Source organism: Bufo bufo, chromosome 7 (genome assembly GCF_905171765.1).
Source record: "Bufo bufo chromosome 7, aBufBuf1.1, whole genome shotgun sequence".
In the NCBI taxonomy this organism is placed as follows: domain Eukaryota; kingdom Metazoa; phylum Chordata; class Amphibia; order Anura; family Bufonidae; genus Bufo; species Bufo bufo.
Window position 1 is genome coordinate 147,557,003 of NC_053395.1, and position 23,807 is coordinate 147,580,809.

The 23,807-nt window shown below is 43.2% G+C and overlaps 1 protein-coding gene across 3 annotated transcripts in view; it reads right to left on the bottom strand.

Moving 5' to 3' along the window:
• Positions 1 to 23,807, bottom strand: part of CDK15 (cyclin dependent kinase 15) — a 243,718-nt gene that overhangs the window by 151,786 nt on the left and 68,125 nt on the right. For 2 of the 3 annotated variants that reach the window (XM_040441007.1, XM_040441005.1), the window contains 6 exons: positions 18,783 to 18,932; positions 17,733 to 17,830; positions 10,908 to 10,987; positions 7,855 to 7,949; positions 6,027 to 6,089; positions 1,515 to 1,638 (listed from right to left, as the gene is read on the bottom strand). In XM_040441007.1, the coding sequence (XP_040296941.1) occupies positions 1,515 to 1,638; positions 6,027 to 6,089; positions 7,855 to 7,949; positions 10,908 to 10,987; positions 17,733 to 17,830; positions 18,783 to 18,932 (610 nt within the window). The remainder of the gene's footprint in view (positions 1 to 1,514; positions 1,639 to 6,026; positions 6,090 to 7,854; positions 7,950 to 10,907; positions 10,988 to 17,732; positions 17,831 to 18,782; positions 18,933 to 23,807) is intronic. The other variant, XM_040441006.1, reaches the window with a different exon arrangement.

Sequence of the window (23,807 nt, forward strand, 5' to 3'; positions counted from 1 at the left end):
CTAGGGGGCATTATAGCTGCTGTGGACACTATAGGGACATTTGGGGTAATTTATCAAACTGGTGTAAAGTATAACTGGCTTAGTTGCCCATAGCAACCAATCAGATTCCACGTTTCATATTTGACAGCTCTTTTGGATATCCAGTTCTACTTTACACCAGTTTGGTGAATTACTCCAATTATGTCTATTAGGGTCACAACTTTTTAAGCAGTATAGTACCTGGGGTATTGGGGAACACAACGGGCACAGTATTGGGAGTGGCAGCAGGATGACATTGTCGGGACACCAGGATCGGGAGGTTGATGCAAAAATTTAGAAATCTAACGTGTCTGTGTAACAAACACTGTAGAGACGAGATGCAGCTGGGTCAAACGCAGGAGAAGAGGAAAGAGAAGGTCTACATGACAGGAGATGTTCCTGGATGTAAGAGGTATGTGGTGCTGTATTCTCATCCAAGTCTTTTTTATTATAATTATATGTATTTTAAATTTGGCGACCACATTTTTCAGTTTAGGAGCCAATTTGGGGTAATTTGGGGTATATTTTTTAGTCTGGAGATGTCATATGGCCTGGGAAGAGACTGTGGCACTCACGAACCACCTCAGCCTCTTCATACAAAAAAATAAAAATAAAATAAATAAAATAAAATGGAGGGAGGGGCCCAAGTTGGGTAGACAGCCCCGGGCCTATCATGCACTTAATCCTCCCCTGTATGCCACTCAGGGGCATAACTAGAAAAGGCTGGGCCCTATCGCAAATTTTTGAATGTCCCCACAACACACCTCCTGCGGCTAGTCAAGACTGCCCACGCTTGCCATACAACCCCCAATAAACACACACTCAGGATGAGGAGTCAAGATTTTATAGAATGCCACCTTCAGAGTAAAATGACTCCTTAGTGCCTCTTTCACAGTAGTCAATCCCACACTGTAGAATGCCCCCTTATTGCCCAAACACAGTAGAATGCCCTTCTTTACTGGACAGAACTGAGCAATGTTGATGGGTGGGGGAAGTGGGGTGCCAGGCTCCTGCCAATCTGATACTGAAGGCCTATCTTGAGTATAAGCCATCAATATCACAATCCTAGAAAATACCCCTTTAAAGATAAGCTAGCACTCGGCTTCCTTAGAATATATAAATGTTAATGTGTCGTATTTTGCGTATATACAGGGATTTTTTTTTCCATTATTTAAGATTATGGACTATGTAAATGCAGTTTGTCCTGTGCCAACTTCTTGGTAACTTCTAGTCGCCTTATAAATCACAGCATTGTGTGAATTATCCTATAATGTCGCTGCCATTAATACTACTCGTTTCCAGTATGTGGCCGATTAGTCTGTTGACCAGAAACAAACTAAAGGCAGATTGCTGCTTTGATAGAAGAATCCTCTAGTATCCTCTGGTATATTGCAGACTGTACATCAAAAGAAGGTTCCTGAAAATAAGACTCCCAGCCACAGCCCCTGTTGTTTCCACTGCTGTGCACAAAATGGTCTTATCAGGGCCGCACTTACCAAAGTCAGCCAGTTTGAGCTCCCCTAGGTAGCTGATGAGAAGATTCTGCGGCTTTAGGTCCCGATGTAGGATGTGCTGGTGATGGATATAGGCCAGACCTCGAAGCAACTGGAACATGAAGAGCTGCATGAGGAGATAAAAAGTTTCAGATGAAAAGGAGATTCTCTTCACTTTGTACAGAAGGACTTCTCCTATAGTTCTGCTTGGAATCGGAATCTCATAACATGCTGGTACCAGGCATTTCTAATTTACTATACAGAAATCAATGCAGATAAATAGAGTCGAACAAAATACATGCATACGGTCAGCATGTCTCTCAAAAGAAGAAAAGAAGAGAACCTCACACAAGCCTCTTTCCAGGAACTACTACCTCTAGGACATTTAATAGGAAAATGTTTGAGGCTTCGGTTTCTGCTGCAATCACGGAGGCATCTGGGGCCAATTGGTGTGGTGTATGGTATGCTCCTAGTGGAAAGAGGGTTAAGGTTAATGCTATGATTGCCCGCGGTCTCTACGTACCCAACTGTACTGTGTCTAGAATCAGGTGTCGGCTACTCTCACTTGCCACAGGCCCTAATGAACACCAGCAGGCCAATTTAGAGATGGGGAAGCTTGGGTAGACGGGCTGGGAGGATGTGGCCTGAATTTATTACAATGAGGCTACAAGCACACGACCGTATGTGTTTTGCGGATCCTTATGCCATCCGTAAGGACCATAGCTTCTTAATATAGTTAATGGTAAATGGCCGGTTTTCATTAAAAATGAATCCACATTTATTATTACCTAAAATGCATGTATGGTACCTTACAATACTAATATAAACAAAAAATACTAATAAAAAATTACTGAAGCCCTGGCTACACCAAGCCATTGCCAATAACAAAGTGATGCTGTCCCAATTATTAAAGGGCTTTTCAAGTTATCTAGATATGGGTTATAAATAAAAGGTAATAACTTACTCAGGTCTCAAATTTCCCGTGGCAATAATTCCGTGCCCCCCACCCCCACTTGTAAATATAATGGTGCAGTAATGACAGTGGCACCCAAAATGTAGCATCACCTCCGCAGACAGTGACAAAATGATATGCCATTGCCGACACAAAGGACCACAGAACCATTGGCACATGAGCTGTGGGAAATTTAAACGGTGAGTAGATAATAATTAGTTACTTTAATCCATATCCAGCTTACTTGTACACTGTTGTCAAGCTTTTCCCACCCTGCACTATTATAGCATCAATGTACAGTTCACTGGTGCCATTTGGCATGCATTTGGGGGGAAAGGTGCCAACATACCATTTTTTTCAAATGTGCAGAAAATCATAGCCAACAGAATTTCTTTTGCATGTGAACCTATGGAGGACTTACGCCATTGTGGAGTGTTATGTGAACATGTGAGAGCCTAAAGGTAGCATTGCGGTCTTAGAGCGCGTCTGTCACATCCCAGAGCGAATATACCACCACATAAGGCATGTTCCCCGAACTATGACCATACCTTTCTTGTGAAAATCCATTTCTATAATCCAGAGAAATGCTTCTTTTTCATTTTTATGCAAATAGCTGTACTCAACCTACATGGAGGTATGTTTGCTTTTGTAAATTATTTTAAGGACCGTAATAGGCTTCATCCTTATGTCCTTCGGCTACTTTCACATATGCAGTAAAGGTAGAGTTCACTAGAGTTCACTGTACCCAGTATAGCCGGATAGGGCTGTGCACCGCTGGACCTCATTAACTATAATGGAATCCGGCAGGAATCTGGCCAGTTTCCAGCATGAGCACTGGGTTTCAGCAGTACAAAAACCGGTGCCAGACTTTGAGAAAAGTTAAATAAAGAAAATGATATGCATGCCAAACTAATAATAATTAAAAAAAATTACAACTATTTCTGCAAAAATCAAGCCATTGCATTAAAGGGGTTGCCTGGGTTCAGAGCTGAACCAGGACATATCCCCTTCTTCAACCAGGCAGCCCCCCTGATATGAGCATTTCATGCTCCGATGCTCTCCCTTGTCCTGTGCTGCATCGCGCAAGACAAGAGCTGTTTTGTTCCCATTTTTACACTGCTAGGCAGAGGCTTCCGCCTAGCAGTGATCCTGGTGAAGTCACTGACACTAATGGCCTAGCCTGTAGACCGCTAAAGCGCCGCCCTAGCCCCATTAGTGCCGGTGACATCAACAGGCTCACTGCTAGGCGGAAGCCTCCACATGGTGAGATCTGGTACGTTACCGGATCTCCTGAAAAAGTCCTTGCCCTGCGCATGAAATGCTCCGATACTCAATTCAGAGGGGCTGTCGGGGTGAAGAAGGGGGCTCTGAACACAGAAAACCCCTTTATCTGTTGTCAATGGAGAAATAAAGGCCCAGATTTACTAATCCTGGAGATAGTGGAAGCTTAGGCTGTCTAGACCTGCACCAGATTTATCTCAGGGTCTCAGGCTGGATGATCCTAAACAGGCCAATCCTTAGGGTCCATTCACAAATCAGGATTTTGTAATCCGCATCCGTTCCGCAAATTTGCGGAACAGAATGTAGACCCATTCATGTCAATGGCCCCGCAAAAAATGCAGACAGCACTCAGTGTGCTGTCCGCACCCATTGCTCCATTCCATTCCGTCATGCAGATCCACAAAAAAAATAGAGCTTGTCCTTGTCCGCAAAATGTGGTCCGTGGTCCCATTGTAGTCAATGGGTCCGCAAAAATGCGGATGACATGCGGAATGCATCAATATGTCGTCCAAATGTCATCAGCAATTACGGATCCGTTTCCAGGAAATAGAAAGACATTATTTTTGAGTACCCTACCAACATATATTCCTCCTTCCTTTTTTTCCCCGGAAAAAACGGAACGGATGCGGACGTACAATTGGTAAAAACAGAAGGCTTTTGCGGAAATTTGGCCTCATGCACACGACCGTGCTGTGCATCCGTGTCCGTTGTTCCGTTTTCCGTGATTTTCTGCAGACCCATTGACTTTCAATGGGTCCGTAGAAATCTCGAAAAAAGGAACAGTTTGTCATCCGATTCCGTGATCCGTGTTTCCAGTCCGTCAAAAAAATATGACCTGTCCTATTCTTTTGACGGACAACGGTTCGCGGACCCATTCAAGTCAATGGGTCCGTGAAAAAACACGGAGGCACACAAGATTGTCATCCGCGTCCGTTTTTTTCCTATCATTTTCAAGGCAAACTTGACTTAGATTTTTTTTCACTTTTCTTGTCTGCTGATCCTCCAAAAATCAAGGAAAACACACGGGAAAAAACAACGGACACGGATCACGGAACCCCGTTTTGCGGACCGTGAAAAAATACTGCCGTGTGCATGAGGCCAAAAACAGAACGAAAATCTGGAAAAGAAAAATACTGACATGTGAATGGACCCTTGGTTTAAAACCTAGAAAACCCTTTAAGGGTCCATTCACATGTCCGCAAAACGGGTCCGCATCCGTTCCGCAATTTTGCAGAACAGGTGCGGACCCATTCATTTTCAATGGGGCCGGAATGTGCTGTCCGCATCCGCATTTGCGGATCCGCACTTCCGGATCCGAAAAAATAGAACATGTTCTATTCTTGTACGCAATTGCGGACAAGAAAAGGCATTTTCTATGAGAGTGCCGGCGATGTGCGTTCCACAAAATGTGGAACTCACATTGCCGGTGTCCTTGTATTGCGGATCCGCAAAACACATACGGACGTGTGAATGGACCCTAAGACTCCTGCTTTTATACCTTCTGAGGGCTCTTTTTCACACAAACGTTTTTTGCGTTCCGTAAACGGTCCATTTTTTGAGTTCCGTATACTGAACCCTTAATTTCAATGGTTCTGCAAAAAAACGAAATGTATTCCATATGCATTCCGTTTCCGTATTTCAGTTTTTCCCTTCCGTTCAAAGACAGAACATGTCCTATTATTGCCTGCAAATCACGTTCCGTGGCTCCATTTAAGTCAATGGGTCCACAATTTTTTTTTTAACTCCGTATGTCTTCCGTATCCATTCTGTTTTTGCGGAAACATCTATTGAAAATGTTATGCCCAGCCCAATTTCTTCTATGTAATTACTGTATACTGTATATGCCATATAGAAAAACTGAACGGAACCGGAAACACTACTGAAACAAAAAACGGAAAAAAACTGATCCGTTAAAAACGGCTCGCAAAACACTGAAAAAGCCATACGGTCGTGTGAACGAGCCCTAAACAGGACAATATGAGTTTCCAGCCATTGTACTGGACATCATAGAGAAATGGATAGATCTATCCTATGGATAGGTGATAAATATTGTTCATAGACCAACCAATTTAATGTTATTACTTAATTTTAATTAAAAAGAATAACATGAAAAATGCAAATGCAGATTTGGTAGAATGCACAGAAATGAATATTCACGGCATATATGTATGGATTTTTTTCCACAGCATGCAAATAGGAGTTATTAAATCGACAAACTTGATGCCAGCAACACTAGTATATAATCCACCAGTATATAACTGGTTCATTGGTAAAGGTCTTACTCGAACATTGTAGGGTAAAAGTCCACCTGGGTGCTGGGCCATGTACTGGGACAGGTCTGTATGCTGCAAGGAATCAAAAAGTAGTAGTTATTGAAGCTGGAGGCAACACATGATCAAACATTAGAATATTAGAGCCGTATGAAAGGTCCCATGGCCAAAACCCCATCAATCATTGACGTCACACATAACCAAAACACTAACACAAACCAAGTGTATCACTGCTATAGTGATTGGTAATACCTGGGGGGCACAGATCACTCTCAGCCTACCCCTGCATGCAGTATATTTGGAGTTAGGAGCTCCCTCTGTAGGACTTTTTTATAATTGCAGAACATTGTACAGTTTTACCAGCTTTTAGAGGGACTGTTATACAAAATACAGCTGCAGAACTATGTAATTCATACTGTAAAATTTTAAAGGTTATGCTCACCTTTAACATTCTCTTTACATGACAATAGACCATGTCAATACTTTGAGGGGCCCATGATCTGGGAGGAGCTATGAGGGTCACACCAACAAGATCATTCAGGCAATCGTCACCTACATGGATCTTAAATCTAGCATTCCATCATTCCGAAAGAAATCATGGTCCATGAGAAATAGATTAGGAATCCACCTGGTTTGCAACATCTACACAGAGGAGTTTCCTATAAGAGCTACAGACAGCCTCTGACTAGCTTACAGGGGAGTAGGTGAATCGCCCCCTCCACAAGTGGCACATGGCACAGTAGACTGGCATACACAGATATGCGACATACAGCATCTCAACCAGCCCGTGCACCATATGAAATCTGGATATAGATGGATCGTGTGGGGGAGATGACCTCTAGGCACAGAGGTAGGTCAGCCGGTACCCTCTTTCCCCAGAGACCCGTCTTCTCAAAGCTGCTGCAGGGACTCCATAATCAATCGTCTTCTAGCGGCTTGCTGCTGTCTGCCGCTGTGTGAGCTGATAATATCTGCATCTACCTGTACAGTGGGCGCCCAGAATAAATTTTACTGGTGGACCCAAGGCACCCCAGTCTGACACTCGCTACAGTACTGTTAGACAAAAGGAGGGGGTCTCCCTCGGTCCTCCAGTCTGACCCCTGCAGTGCAATTGTTGGGTTCTGAGGGTCTGGGGGATTCTGGGGGCCTTGTAAGAGCTGCCATGCCTGCCAAAGCAAACGGGCAGGGCTTAACACTAAGGCGGTGAAAGTCACATAGAATGCAACAGTGTATTAGTACCGTCTATGGTATAAGCAAATCAAAGAATTGCATGCTTAGGTACCTTAAGGGGACTAAAAATGACAGGGAAAAAAAAACAAAAAAAAACACAAGCATAATCCCCCGTCAATGTAGACAAAAGTACAAAAAAGTTATGGGTGTCCAAAGCAAAGCATTTTTTTTTTAAATGTTATTCTTTGAATTCTTTGAAAGTAGTGAAACATCACAAAAACTACTCTATATAAACTCTGTATCACCATAATTGTACTGATCGGCAGAATAATTCTTATCAGTTTTAGCGCACAGTGAACATTGTAAAACAAAACCCCCCAAAAAATGGGTGAATTTCCTTTTTGTTAAAAATTTACCCCACAAAGATTTTATTTCCCATTTTAATTACATGATATAGTAAATTAGATGGTTCTATTTAAAAATACAACTTGTCCCACAAAAAAGCTAGAGTTCTTGGAAAGCAGGGAGAAAAAAAAAAAGTAAAAAACTGAAAAACTAAAATTAACTGCGTCCTTAAGGGGTAATTATTATCTATCAAATTAAACAAATGTAAGGATGAGGGTAATCAGAACAGAAAAATTAAATATAAAACACTTTTATATTCACTCACCACATATTCAAACACAAAGGTCAGCGTCTCCCTGGTTTGAATGATGTCATGCAGAAGGACAATGTTTGCATGCTTCAGGCCCTTCAAGAGAGATGCTGAAGAGAAACACCAACATAAGCAGCATTTCAGAAAAGATTTAAGATTTATACAACTCTGTTAGGGTCCCTTCACATGTCCGTATGTGTTTTGCGGATCCGCAAAACACGGACACCGGCAATGTGCGTTCCGCATTTTGCGGACCGCACATTGCTGGAACTCTCATAGAAAATGCCTTTTCTTGTCCGCATGTGCGGACAAGAATAGGACATGTTCTATTTTTTTGCGGAACAGAAGTGCAGATCCGCAAATGCGGATGCGGACAGCACATTCCGGCCCACGTTGAAAATAAATGGGTCCGCACCCGTTCCGCAAAATTGCGGAACGGATGTGGACCCGTTTTGCGGAAGTGTGAATGGACCCATAAAGGGGTTGCCTGAGAGTTTTTATTTTTTTTTGATCTTGGACAACCCCTTTAGGCTATGAACTTTTTTTTTTTTTTGTGTAACCGTCATGTTTTCATCAAAAAATCAACTTTAGCATATGTTACTGCTGCAGCAGCATTATATATATAGGATTCGGACCGCGCGTGTCATAAAAGGACGGTATACAAACAGTTTTTTTCTTTCTCCTTCTTCTTATAGAAATAAACCGAGGGCTGCAAATGTCCTATTTGTGGATATCCTGCAACTAATAAAAATTATAATAGTGTAAATCCGTACGGTTGTTTTGCCCTGCAGTGCACAGGTTGTACTTACACGGCACTCCACCAACAAAAAGAGTATCTACGATATCCTCCGCAGCTGATGAAATTTTTCTCGGCGAAGATCCACGTTCATAAACCACCCAACAGGGCTCAAACCACGGACTTGATTCCAGCACACACCAGATGAGTCTGCTAGTATTCCCAATTTCTTTTCCTTAAAAGTTTCTGTGGATACAAGTGACTCCTACCATAGTGAAGCTCCGATGACTGTTTTAAAAGGTTTATTAGTACATACTTACAAACATGCACTTTAAAATTTGCATTAAAAATCCCAGCGTCTTATAGTGTAAGTACAATCTGTGCACTGCAGGGCAAAACAACCGTACGGATTTACACTATTATAATTTTTATTAGTTGCAGGATATCCACAAATAGGACATTCGGTTTATTTCTATAAGAAGAAGGGGAAAGAAAAAAACTGTTTGTATACCGTCCTTTTATGACACACGCAGTCTGAACTCTATATATATACTGCATGAAAGTGTGATTCACCCCACAACACTCCTCGGACCTGCAGCAGAACATTTTTGCGGACTGGTGACTAGATATCTTTCTTTTTTGCAGCAGCTTTATGCATAAAGCAATCTTTAGTTTCTTCACATACCAATGTTTTCCTTGATTTTTTCTCTTAGTTATGGCTGTTTAAACATTTACAATATGAGGACCATCTCAAGATGGCTCCTCTACCAGTTCTCTGAGGTCAAAACTGCTTTCCCTCACTTCCCATACACACTTGCTGTAGCCAGCAGCTCCCTGCCAGCCAATCAGATTGGATTACTGAGAGACACGCCTCCTCACTCTAATGCAGGCATGCAGTGTGAAGGACCGCCCCTCTGTATTCCTAGTCGGAGACAGATGAGCCATAGCAACGGTCTTTTAAAGGAGCAGTGGAAAGGGACAGAGGACAATAATGAAAACTGTTATTATAAGGTAATTACAGATCTTTTGACAATCATTGACAGACTAACTCAGGTATACATGCCTAGCTCTAATAAACTAGCAAATAAAAAAATATGACAGTTACACTTTAAATGGTTACTGTAGTTTGAGGAAACTTTGCATAAATCAATAGTAGATGTGAATATAACAAACTCTGTTATATATATATTGTTAGAGAAAAATGTATCTTTCTCCTTAAGCCCCTCATAAATTTACACTCTCTGCTGAGTCTGTTTTGAGAGACAAGATGGCTGTCAGCTCATTGAAGATTTAGTTTAAATTCTGTCCATAGAAAACTATGGAGAAGAGAGGGTGAGGAGGATTGTGCTCCAGTGAGAAAGAGGGTAAGCTAGGTGGAGGCTTCCGCCTATCAGGGCCGGTGATGTCACCAACATCAATGCTAGGCGGAAGCCTCCGTCTAGCAGTGGGAATATATAAACAAACAAGCCCTTGCCTTGCGCGATCCAGCGCAGGGAAACGGAGAGCATCAGAGCATGAAATGGCTGGAGGGGAGAAAATGGGGATATGTTTGGGTTCAGCTCTGAACTCAGACCACCACTTTAACTGTTCATGTCACCTACAGCGCAGTGATAACAGTTTAATGTGTCTAAAGCAGGCGACAGACTCCCTTTAATTAAAGAGATAGAGACACAGCTGCTGCCTATAGGAATCTATGTAGAGAGGAGGAAGAATGCTGCTACAGGAACAAAAAGGCATTTTCTCCCATATGATATATTACAAAGTTTCTTATATTCACCGGTACTATTGATTTATGCAAACTTTGTTGAAACAGTGACCGTTTAAATCAATGTATTGTATTTTTGTATGAAAAGTATTTTTGCCGTAGCGTTGCATAAAATTTTTTGCAGCTCCTTTGTATCACAGTACATAGCAGATTGCTGTTCAGAGTGAAATCTGTCAGAGAGCCTGTCTGAAGTCACTGTCCTTATCCCCCCTCTTTCTTCACCTGAACGATCTCCTAAGCTGTTTAGAAGATCATACAAAAGAAGAGAGAGAGGAGCTGGACATCAAGATATCAGGCGAGCTGACAGATTTCACTGCGAACAGCAATCTGCTATGTACAGTGATACAAAGGAGCTTTCATTTAAGTAAAAAACATACCCTAAAGGGGTCTGTCCATAGCCTTGAAGCTGGATTCAGATACTACGTTTTTCATGTCATGGGGGATATAAGGTTACAGCTTTAAATTAGGAATCATTACATAAATTAGGGTAATTTGAATTCATATATATATAATGGAGTCCTCATGTCTAGTAAATGCAGGTGTCATCATGTCTGGTTAATACATTACCTTCTCGGATAGCAGTGAAGGGTACACCTTCCTCAGCTTTCATGCTGATGACTTTTAAAGCCACTAGTTGTCCATTAATCCTGGAGAAAAATCAGACACAACTGCTGTATTTGACTAAAATCGATTAGTCTAACTAATTCAAGAAAAAAAGACTCATTTATGATTTGCCTTAGTTGTCTGGTCAGCAATTTGCAAGTCAATATATAATTTCTGTCACCAGATGGCAGCATTACAATGTACTGCTAATCCACCACGCTAACTTGCACAGCATATGGCTATTCAGCTGGTGCCATGCTACAAGTCCCAGCCTGGGAGAATCACAACAGCTGGCTAGCTACAGGTTGCTCCTCATGTTGGATAAATGTACTTATCATTAACCTGGTGTAGATGGGGAAATCTACAGAAAGATGTGATTTGTCCAGTCATCACTATACAACCAAACGTCATACAGTAAAGACCTCACAGGGGATATGGTATTGAAGCACAATAAGTGATAGTCAAACGTCATACAATAGAACAAACAAAATCTCATGTACTGTTGATATGGGGATTGGCATATTACGGTGTTCAAAAATGTTGGCATAATTCTAGATTGGTCTCAGACCTTACAAATTGTTCCTTACCTAGTGTGTAAAGGTCTCTGTGGCACTCCCGGCCTACTTCTACCAGACCATGTCCAGCGAGACACCTCTAGTGGTGGACTCTTCCCAACTTGAACAAAAGCATCGGGCTTTCAAATTCAATTTGCACAGTCTTTCTCCCCTGACATCATTTGTTGGAGGAGAGTTGGGAGGCCACTAAACACATTAGATAGTTGGTGGGCCCCGCCAAAATTGGTGGCTTTGGCCAACACTATTCTAATATTGAGACAGTGAGAGTCCTGATTACCCCTCCCACACAAGATGATTGACAGTTCTTCCTGTATCAGTGTAGAGAAGGCTGTCAATCATCCTGTATGGGCAGGGTATGCAGGACTCTCGTTTTCAGGGCTTACGCTGCAACTTTTTCACTCGGAAATCCTGCTTGAAATCATATAGAACTATATATGATGGAGGTCAGCTTCTCTCCCTCTATCATACCCTGCTCTCAGGCCAGCAGAAATCAAGTCACAGAATCCCTTTAATTTGATGGGCTGGAAACTTGTGGTGAACATTTAATTTCTGTTTTGCCTTATCAGGTTCCTCTCTCTTGGCCATGGTTTATATGGGAATTTGATTTACAGCAGTTCCCAATATATATCTATTACCCAGATGATTCCCTTCACAAATCATCTCATTAAAGTAATAAGGGGAAGTTTGCTCAGATACTGTGTCATGCCGAACGTCAGATGAAAAGGCCTTTCATGATCTCCTGATGGTTATGACAGCAGCCTGTCTTCAGGCCCTCCATAAACTGAATACAAGCACAGTATTAGGGTGGAGCAGCACTGTTACAAACCCAAAAACACAGCCACATTAAAGCGGTTGTCTCAAAAAGACCACCCCTGTCCATATGCAGTTACGGTACATCATAGAGGGGTCCCCTGTCCCTGTCCTTGTATTACAAATACGGCCATATATCTGAATGGCCACCATGTAACATTATATTACAATATATTAACCCTGCAGCGAATTATACAGGGTAAGGCCGAGTTCACGCGAATGTGTGTGACCCGTGCCTGTGCTGCGGGCAATGCACGATCGCCGGCCGTGGGTCAGCCGCATTGGATCGCGGACCCATTCACTTTAATGGGTCCGCGATCTGCCCGTTCCGCAAAAAGATAGGACCTGTTCTATCTTTTTGCGGAACGGAAGTACGGGACGCAACCCCACAGAAGCACTCCGTAGTGCTTCCGAGGGGTCCTGTTCCGTGCGGCCATTCCGCAATTTCGGATTTACGGACCCATTGAAGTGAATGGGTCCGCATCCATGATGCGGAATGCACACGGAAGTGTGGCCGTGTATTGCGGACCGCAATTTGCGGGCCGCGATACGGCCACGAATCACACACGTTCGTGTGAACTAGGCCTAAATGTTTCAACAGGCAACATCAGCTGTTTACCAGGAGCGTGACCCAGGGTCATCAGCTGATAGAAATGGAGGTCTTTATTCTAAGGGCTCATGCACACGACCGCTGTTCTGCTGTACGCAAATTGCAGATCCACAAGACACGGATACCGGCTGTGTGCATTCCGCTTTTTGCGGAACGGAACGTCTGGGCCATAATAGAACTGTCCTATCCTTGTCTGTAATGCAGACAATAATAGAACATTCTATTTTTTTTTTTTTGCGGAATGGCCATGCGGACATATGGACATGGAATGCACACGGAAAAAAATAAGTTTGTGTGCATGAGCTTTTAGCTCCTTCTCGCTCTGCGCAGTAATAGTATGTCATGGTCAGGAGGTAGTTAAAGGGAGTCTGTGAACACGTTTTTACTACTAGAAATACCAGCAATGCCCAACAATACATGTTAACAGCATTGCAAACATTAGTATTTGTAGATGTCCGGAAAACAAACTTTTATTCTTATTGAAAATGTCTGCCAAGTTCCTCCTCCATGCTTTGACCTCACTACTGGTTTTGAATTAAGCTTAGTTCACATCAGCGTTTAGAAATCCAACAGGCTGTTCCTGCAGATGAGAACTGCCACATTCCCACTGACTACAACAGGGATCCGGGCGCTTTTCAGCATAAATGTCGGCTTTCGGCTGGGCAAAAATTCCTGCATACACGACTTTTTGTCCAGTTGAAAAACAGCATTTATGCAAGAAAGCAGCCAGATCACCTTCAGATCCCATTTTATCAATGAGGATCCTGCGGTTCCCAGTTTATCTGGCTATGCCGGACATGGTCAACTCCAGCTGGCTATTCCTCTGCCGAAAAAGCCTGCTGGATTTCTAAACATTCATGTGAACGTAGCCCAACAAATACCAGTGCAATGATGGTGTAATATTGGGCTTTCTATTTTGTTTATTTGCGCCACAAACCTCGACTTTTCTCCACTCACGCCAGGTCTAAACAAGTGGGCGTGGCATGGGCAGGAAAGGGGACAGGTTGGCAGGCCCGTCTTATTCATTTAGGTTTTAGGCGTAGAAAATGGTCTAAATTTAAGAGAGCTCGTAAGCTGGCTTACATTTAGACTGGCGCTGGATGCGCTGAAGTTATGTAGAGGCCGGCTCCTCTTCATAACTTCGGCGGATCCACCGCCAGTGCAGGGCTTTATTAAGACCGGCATCTAAAACGCTGGTCTTAATAAATGTGCACCATAAGGTATAAGTAAAATATCAATAGAATTCAATATAGTCAGATTATCAGATGTAATGTACAATGAACATAAAGGAACATAAGGAACATAAGGCTTCGTTCACCTCACCGTTCAGCCTTTCCGTTACGGGGCAGGAAAACTGAAGGGACGGATTCGGCACATAACTGAGCCGAACGGTGCCCACGGGCCCCATAGACTATAATGGGGTCCGTTAGGTTTCAGAAGAAAAATATTTTGGAGCGGAGACAAAAGTTGTGCCTGCAGGACTTTTGTCTCCGCTTCAAAAATCTTCTTCTGAATGGAAACCTAACGGACCAATTATAGTCTATGGGGCCCGTGGGCTCCGTTCGGCTCAGTTATGTGCCGAATCCGTCCTTTCCGTTTTCCTGCCCCGTTTCGGAAAGGCTGAACGGTGATGTGAACGAAACCTAAACTAAAAGTTACAAATAATATGACTACTGTATAAAGTAAAACGTGTTCTATATAATAAATGATTGTATGTTACATGATATTACTATTTGTATAGTTGTATTAACCTGTATATAAAAAACATGCTGAATTAAAGAAACAAAAAACCTGGCAGTGAGAGAGCAATCTATCAAGTTTACAAGCTGCTCCTCTTGAGCTGCATTCCACATGAGAGACCCCAGGAGATTACAGTGCGATGAGTTTCCGTACATTTATTAAATCAGTCACAGTGCGGAATCAATACTGCTAGTTCATTTACAGCTGCCGACCAGCGTTGTTATAAACGGCTCACTCATTTACATGGCTTCAACCATGAATAGTACTGTCATGATCTAACACTTGCCTCATTTATCTCAATGTCCTAAAATAATGACATTATGATCAAACACAACAGTAAAGAGTCATGTGTTCACAGCCACATTGTTATAGCGGTGGTCTTCAGGGGGCAGTGACACCATGAGGGAGATTTAACAAGCCTCAAAAGTGGCATTAAAAAGTCGTAATTTTGATGCACTTTTCTAAACACATGAGAAATAGAGAGGGGCTTGGTGGGAGGGACAGGGCCACCTGTGATCAACCAGATTTACTTTAATTTACACCAGAAGCTGGCATAAGTTAGAGCTCAATTCTTTGCAAGCCCCTAGCAGGTGTAGATTTGAGTTTCAAGTGCACAGTGTTCCAGAGATGCACCTACCATATTTATCGGACTATAAGATTAAATTTTTGCCCCAAATAGAAGGGGGAAAATATCAGTGCGTCTTATAGTGTGAATGGAATTATGGAAGCAGTCATCGGTATGCAGGAGGCATGGGGAGCGATGAATGAAGCAATGTGCTTGCTTTACTCACTGCTCCCTGGTCTTCTTCCAGGCCCCACTCTGCACTCTGTCCTGACTGCATACAGTATCAGGACACAGTGCACATAGGTGTGCACTATAACCTGACATTGTGCAATATCAGGTCACAATGCAGCGCGGGGCCCGGGGTGAAGACCAAAGAGCAGTGAGTGCAAGAAGAGCACTCGGTCCAGAGCAAGAGAGGTAAAGGCTATGTACACCTTTGGGGACAATTTTTGATTGTTACATTGTACTTGCTTTGAGTTAAAAATCATTTGTTAAATTGGTATTTATTAAAAATATGGAGCCCTTTTCCCTGCACAGTTTTGAGTTTCTCTAGTAGCAGGATCTAAATTTCCTCTCTCTTCTGTTAGCCGGCTCACTTGCCAGCTCCTTACCTCTGATCTCTGACCTTATAAACACTCATTATAGCCCAGCTCTTATCTTTACTGATAAGAATGTCCTTAAAGGGACACTGACAGGCCGTTAGAGCATATAAAGTGACATATATTCTTCTATTGGTCTTAATATGCTTAATTAAACTATACCATTATCACCCCTTGCTGCCTTTTCTTTACTTATAAAAAGTGTTTTTATCAATATGCAAATTACCTTACTTTGTGCCCAAGGGCCTGTCCCTCATTCAGTTCTGTGCCCAGCCGCGCCCCAACTGCCGTCTCCTAGTGCCGCCCAGCTCATTAGTATTCACTGCACTGGGCTGCTTTTTTTTCTCCCGACGCAGTGAAATCCCGCGCATGCCCAGTACTATCTTCTACTGGAGCTGGAGGGTGCTGGGGACCTTATCCGCCGCAGGCACGGAGCGACAAGATTAAGCTGATGCCAGGAAGATAGTACTGGGCATGCGTGGGATTTTGCTGCGTCGGGAGAAAAAAAAGCAGCCCAGTGCAGTGAATACTAATGAGCTGGGCGGCACTAGGAGACGGCAGTTAGGGAGCGGCTGGGCACAGAACTGAATGAGGGACAGGCCCTTGGGCGCAAAGTAAGGTAATTTGCTTATTGATAAAAACACTTTTTATAAGTAATGATAAGGCAGTGAGGGGTGATAATGGTATAGTTTAATTAAGCATATTAAGACCAATAGAAGAATATATGTCACTTTATATGCTCTAACGGCCTGTCAGTGTCCCTTTAAATAAGGGTTTATGACTTCTTAGTAAATTAGACATAAGAGTTATCAGATAGGTACAAAATGAAAGTAAAAAGTGCCATTAACACAGCTAGACAAACAGTTAACCCTTTCTGACAACAGCTCAATATTTTTTAACAAAGATCAATTGAAAATAGATTTTTACCCCAAAATGAGTGAAATGCAATCTTTAAAATATTGCCTCCGAAGGTGTACATAGCCTTTAAATTCAATATATTTTTTTTTTCGAGCTTGGGGGGTCTGGTCTGAGGACGAATGGGGTCCAGTACAGTAGTCTGATGGGGATCTGATCTTAGGTCTGATGCAGCATGGGGGTCTGATCTTAGGACTGATGGAGCTTGGGGGTCTGATGTGAGGAGGAATGGGGGTCTGATACAGAGGCCTTATGGGGGTCTGATCTGAGGTCTGATGGAGCTTGGGGGGTCTGATGGTGGTCTGATCTAAGGTCTGAGAAGGAATGAGGGTCTGATCTGAGCTCTAAGAAGGAATGGGGGTCTGATGGAGCTTGGGGGTCTGATCTGAGGCTTGATGACAAATATTTTTTCTTATTTTCCTCCTCTATTTCCTAGGTGCATCTTATGGTATGTTACGTCTTATAGTCCACAAAATACCGAACAGCAGTGGACATTTGCTCAATGTTGCTGGTTGCTGATGCCAGCCCTTTGGAACTATTCTGTACTTTAAAGGGAACCTGTCACCAATCCTGACATACATTTTTCAGCAGAAACTTGTATTATGCATGACATTTTAAGAGCATCTTTTTTTAGGACTCTGTGTTGCATGATTCCTCTCTTACTACTCCTATAAATGCAGAATGAATTGACAAGTGGGAGGCTACCATTCTCGTAGTGAATAGGGTTTACCCCTATCCCATCTGACACTATCAGAGTATGTAAAGGGCATGATAACACCCAGTTGCTAATTTATTCATACATTTGCAGAAGGAATAATAGAGGAACGAAACAGCAGAGATGTAAGAGAAGAGGCTATGAATGACTGATCACTGGCTGTAACACCTGTACAAACAATACAAACCCTGATAATATTAGCATAGGAACATTTAGTATTAAAAACATTGCATTAGAACAAAGCAATAGATGTGACTTACCTGCTTATTCCTTTATATACTGTTGCATAGGAACCTTCACCCAGCTTTTCAAGATTTAAGTAGGAAGATGCATTGCCAAATGGCAGGCCTTTCCTCTGCTGGAACATGAAAGTGATTTAAGATGTATCATATATAACATAATACACTGTATGTAGACAGCAGTCTGTGTACACATAGGGGGGTTTTATCATGAAAGCAATTTTTTGAGTCAAAAAGTCTGGGTTGGCATACATTGTGGCAAATATATCAAATGTTGCCTGTTTGCTAAATTTGGTGCCTCTTTAATTTAACACATTGGTCTAGAAATGCTACCAGTTTTTAGGTTATCATTATTGGAGTGAGTTTGCAACTTTTTAAGGGCTCATGCACACAAACGTATTTTATTTCTGTGTCCGTTCCGTTTTTTTTGCGGACCTTATGCGGAACCATTCATTTCAATGGGTCTGCAAAAAAAAACCTGTAGTTACGTATGTCCGTTCCGCAAAAGAATAGAACATGTCCTATTATTGTCCGCAAGGAGAGTACTGTTCTATTAGGAACCAGCTGTTCCATTCTACAAAATATGGAATGCATACAGATGACATCCGTATTTTTTTTGCGGATTTGCGGAACCGTGTTTTGCAGACCGCCATGTGCGTGAGCCCTTAGAAAGATGCTGTGAAAAAACTGGAGAGAAACTAAAAATAAAAGGGGTTGTCTCACTTCAGCAAATGGCATTTTTTCTAAACCTTTAAATTTTTGGATTTTATACTATATAGCATACACGGATTAGTAGTAATGCCCTCTGACTGCAGGTTCTGAGATTTTACCCATACAACCTGAGATATGTCCTCGCGTTTCAGGGCTTTTAGTCTTTATGCGCTTCTGTGTAGCAACACAAAAAATATATATTTTTTCTTTTTAATAACAGGGCCACGACGAGCTTGAACTAAAACTACACATGCACTGATTTTTTTATTCATTAAAGAAAAATTTCAACGACAATCAAACACGAACAATATCCACTAATGTACAACATAGGCAGGAAGACATACTGCAAGCTGCACTTACCCACTGAATTCCCTGTCCTACGTTCTTCCCTTGTAGCGGATCACTGTTGCTTCGAGCCCTGAGCGATCGTATTCTTCGCACTTGGACTGTGTGATACCACTGGGGAGGAAGAGACCGTACCGGGCATGGCACATCACCGAAATCTGTAAGCTACAGAGAAAGGGGCATTAGCTTGTGCCATTCTTCTCATGAAGAATAAGAGATTGGCATATTGCAAATAGTACTGCAGAACTTCAATTCTTTTATGTAGTTATTATACTAATTCTTATTATCTATAGTAGTAACAAACATTTTGTAAAGCATTACTTTGCCTGTGGCTGACGCAAAATATCACTGGAGGCCACTTTCACACTCGCGTTTGGTGCGGATCCGTCATGAATCTGCACAAACTCATCTGTTCAGATAATACAACCGCATGCATCCATTCAGAATGGATCCGTTTGTATTATCTTTAACATAGCCAAGACAGATCCGTCTTGAACACCATTGAAAGTCAATGGGGGACGGATCCGTTTTCTATTGTGCCAGTTTGTGTCAGTGAAAACTGATCGGTCCCCATTGACTTACATTGTGTGTCAAGACGGATTCATTTGGCTCCGTTTCATCAGACTCCAAAGCGGAATGGAGGCTGAACGGAGGCAAACTGATGCATTCTTAGCGGATCCTTTTCCATTCAGAATGCATTAGGGCAAAACTGATCCGTTTTGGACCGCTTGTGAGAGCCCTGAACGGATCTCACAAACAGAAACCAAAACTCCAGTGTGAAAGTAGCGTTAGTAATGTTACCTATCAGCTCTGGAATCTTTCAGTGATACTGCTCCTCTGTGGCGCCTGTACAGTACAGTCCATTGATGTCGCAGCAGAGGGTCGTTCTGGCCATGCCTTAAAAAGGTTGTCCAATCTTAGACAGTGGTGGCATATAGCTAGGATATGTCATCAATGTCAGATATGTGCGGATGCCTATCTCCAGAATGGGATTCTCAAAGTGAGTGGAGAGCAGCCGCGTATATGTCATGGCCCTCCATTCATTTCTATGGGACTGCCGAAAATAGCGGAGAACAGACTCAGTTATTTCCGGCAGTCCCATAGTTCAGAACTCTCATGAAAATTAATAGAGAGCACGCTGTGCAGGAGTGGTATGCTCTCCTTCACTTTTGGGGACCTGTTCTAGAGATAGGTGCGGGTCCCAGATATGAGACCTGCACCTATCTGACATTGCTGGGCCTATCCTTGCAATATGCCACCTGTGCCTAAGATGAGACAACCTCTTTAAAGTTTAGACTAATGGGGCCAGGCAAGATGAACATTTCTATCAAACAAGAGAGGGAGGCGCTAAGAGTTGAGTTGCACCAAGTACCTTGGGACTGCCCTCAGTGCACTTAAAGTGGACTTGTCGCCAAAAAAAGCAATGCAATCTACAGGCAGCATGTTATAGAGCAGGAGGAGCTGAGCAGATTGATGTATATATATTGTTTACCTGCTCGCTGTCAACATCGCAGCGGTGAGCAGGTGTAATTACAAGAAGCCGTCCCATTAACTTCTATGGCACAGCTCCTTCCCATTCAAGTGTATACTACAGACCAATCCTATAGAAGTGAATGGGACGGCTTGTAATTACACTGCTCACCACTGCGCTGTCGACGGCGAGCAGGTAAACAATGAAGGGAAGGCTGTACTGGCATGATGAGCGAAGTTCTCTTCAACCAGCTGATCGGCGAGGATGCTGGATCTCAGACCCCCCCCCCCGATCTGATATTAATTACCTATCCTGAGGACAGGTCATCAATAATAAAATCCCAGAAAACACCTTTAAGTAAAAAAAAAAGCTGAGATATAAATGTATAAATAAAGTTTTACTGAATCTTTTCCTACAAAACTATATATATCAATCTGCTCAGCTCCTCCTGCTCTATAACATGCTGCCTGTAGATTGCATTGTTTTTTTGGCGACAAGTCCACTTTAAGTGCACTGAGAGCAGTCCCAAGGTACTTGGTGCAACTCAACAGGTAAACAGTGAAGGGAAGGCTGCGCTCGCACAGAGTGCAGCCTTCTTTTTAACCAGCTGATCGCCCGTGGTGCTAGGTATCTGACCCCCGCCTATCTGATATTGATAACCTATCCTGAGGATAGGTAATGAATATTAAAATTCCAGAAAACCCGTTTAAGACTACCCATGTGAACAGCTGTTAATACATGGTGAGGTGTTATCAGCAATTGATAGCATTCTCTGTGTAAGTATGTATACATAGGGGTGGTCTTAAAGAGGTTTTCCGGATAGGTCATCAGTAGCTTATCGATGGGGGTCAGACTCCCGAGACCCCAGCAGAATAGCTGTTTGAGAAGGAATCGGCACTCGCAGTAGCATTGCAGCCTTTCCTAGGCCACGTGATGATACGTTCATCTGTCTCATGGCTTAGGAGCAGCTCAGCCCTATAGAAGTGGATGGGGCTGAGCGCGATACCAAGCACAGCCACTATACAATGTATAGCGCTGAGCATGGTGAGCAGGGAGAAGACCACTGTGCTCACAGGAGCACCGATGCCTTCTCATACAACTGATCGGTGGGGGTCCTGGGTGTTGGACCCCCACCGATTAGATACAAGATAAAAAGCAGAGGTATAAATGTATAAATTGCAATTTTACTGAATCTTGCCGCCTGAAGATTGAACTGCATTTTCTGGTGACAGGTCCTCTTTACCAGCTAATTTGCATAAGGATGAAAAGATTTCTACACCGTGAAGGATCAGATTTGGCAGATAATTGTATGTATATAATATGAAGAGTCAGCCCTACCAGGCGTTAACTTATGGGCACTTTTGTGCTTACACACTTTAATTCTGTCAGAACTGCATGGAGTTTTCCATTGTTAGTGTGGATTTATCTTTTGTGCTAAGGCTTCTTCTAAAAACATATTTTGGTGAACTAGTTCCCTCCTAAATTAATTCTAGTGTGTATCTGTGAGCAGGACTGTAACAAATGTGGTCGTAACAGGTACATCTGGGCATGAGACTCTTGCAGAAAGGGCTCTTTTTCCAATGAAAGTGACACAAGCCAGGGAGACATAGTGTGACCAGGGGGCCCTGGAGGATGAGGCCCACTTCCTGCTACACTGCAGCAAATACGCACCCGTGAGAACTGCCCACTTCCAGAGACTCTCCGCCCGCCTCCCGGATTTCACATCCACAGATGAGGAGAGGAAACTCTATATCCTACCGGGGGAAGAGGAAACAACCGTGCAAATAGCCGCACGATACGTCACTACCTGCCACCAACTGAGAGGAACATGATACCCCATGGACTGTATACCCCTTATACTTCCCCCTATACCCCCCTCCCCTATTGACTGTATATCCCAGCCCCCCATACTGTCCCTTATATCCTCCACACTCTTATGGACTGTAATACCCTAACCCCCTACACCCTTCCCTTATTCCCACAACCGAATCCCCCCCCCCCCCCTTGTTATTGCTTTGTTTTGCTTTGGCAATGCTAAATGTATTTTGTCCTGCCAATAAAGCTCTTGGATTTGGATTTGGTATGTCTGCCTCCCCCTGAGCTGTCCATTTGTGCCTTTCCCTTCCCCTTCAGGTCTTATTCTCAGATAGTAGTAGGATTCAGAGGAAAAACTGGTTTTGTGATGGTCCCAATCTGAGGTCTGAATTCATTTCAGGGGTCAAGTCTGGGGTCCGAATTAAAGGGGTTTTCTGGTACTTTAATATTAAAAGGGTTTTCCAGGATTTTTTTTTTTACTGATGAGTCATGATTACCTATCCTCTGGATAGATCATCATTATCTGATCAGTGGGGGTCAGACACCTGGGACCCCCGCCGATCAGCTGCCTTCTTGCAGATCACCAAGCACAGCACCGTACATTGTATAGTGGCTGCGCTTGGTATTGCAGTCAGCCTCATTCACTTGAATGGGGCTGAGCTGCTCCTAGGCCACATGACACATGAGCGTGTTGTCACTTGGCCTAGCCAAAGCAGAGAGATAGAGCTGAGGCACTCCCAGGAGTGCTGCAGCTTTCTCAAACAGCTAATCGGCGGGAGTGCAGGGTGTCAGACCCCTACCGATCAGATACTGATTACCTATCCTGAGGATAGGTAATCAGTAAGAAAATCTTGGAAAACTCCATCTAATATTAAAATATCATCAGGAAAGGCCATCAATATCTGATTAGCGAGGGTCCAATACCCGATACCCCCACCAATAAGCTGTTCTGCTGTAGTCAGCAGTCGTCACTGTAACTGAACAGCTCCCTCTATTGTGTATAGTGGATGGAGCTGGTTATTGCAGTGCAGCTTCCAGTCACCCGCACCACACTGTCCCTACCTACTGCACGATCTGCCCTAAATTATGGCCCACAACATGACTAAATGCAGGGGCCTAAACCTAACAGGGAAATGAGTGGTCAGACAGAAAGAGGACAAAATTAGACAGGATCAGACAGGATCAGAATCCGAAAGCGAAGTCAAATACATTGCAGAGTGAAAGCAGGAGATACCTTTAGAGACAAAGTCAGCAGGCAAAGGCGAGGTCACAAACTAGCATAGTCTAATACCAAACAGTGTCCAATATCAAGCAAGGTCCATTAACATGCAAAGTCAAATAGCAGGAAGTCATGTCACAGGCAAAATCAGAAAACACTGGCAAAGTCAGAGAAACAGACAAAAGGTCAGCGATCCAGAGTAACAAACACAAAACTAGCTAGTGAGGCAGAAATGCCAATCACAGGCAACTGTGACCAGCAGCTGTGGGTTTAACTAGCCCGCTCTCAGGAAGCATGTGACGCCAGCGCTGAGCCTGACTGGTTCAGCATTGCTCCCTAATAGGTCAACCAGGCCAAGGTTCAGTGGGGCTGGTGGCACCTCCTTAGTGCAGCCAGACTTGCCATGAAAGAGCAGGTGGATAAATACATGACAGAAGTGAACAGGTGCAATGCTACAGTAACCAGTTGTGTCCACTACAGAAATGAACACAGCTGTGTAGTTCCAGCACCGACTTCTGGCACCCAGAGCTACTGC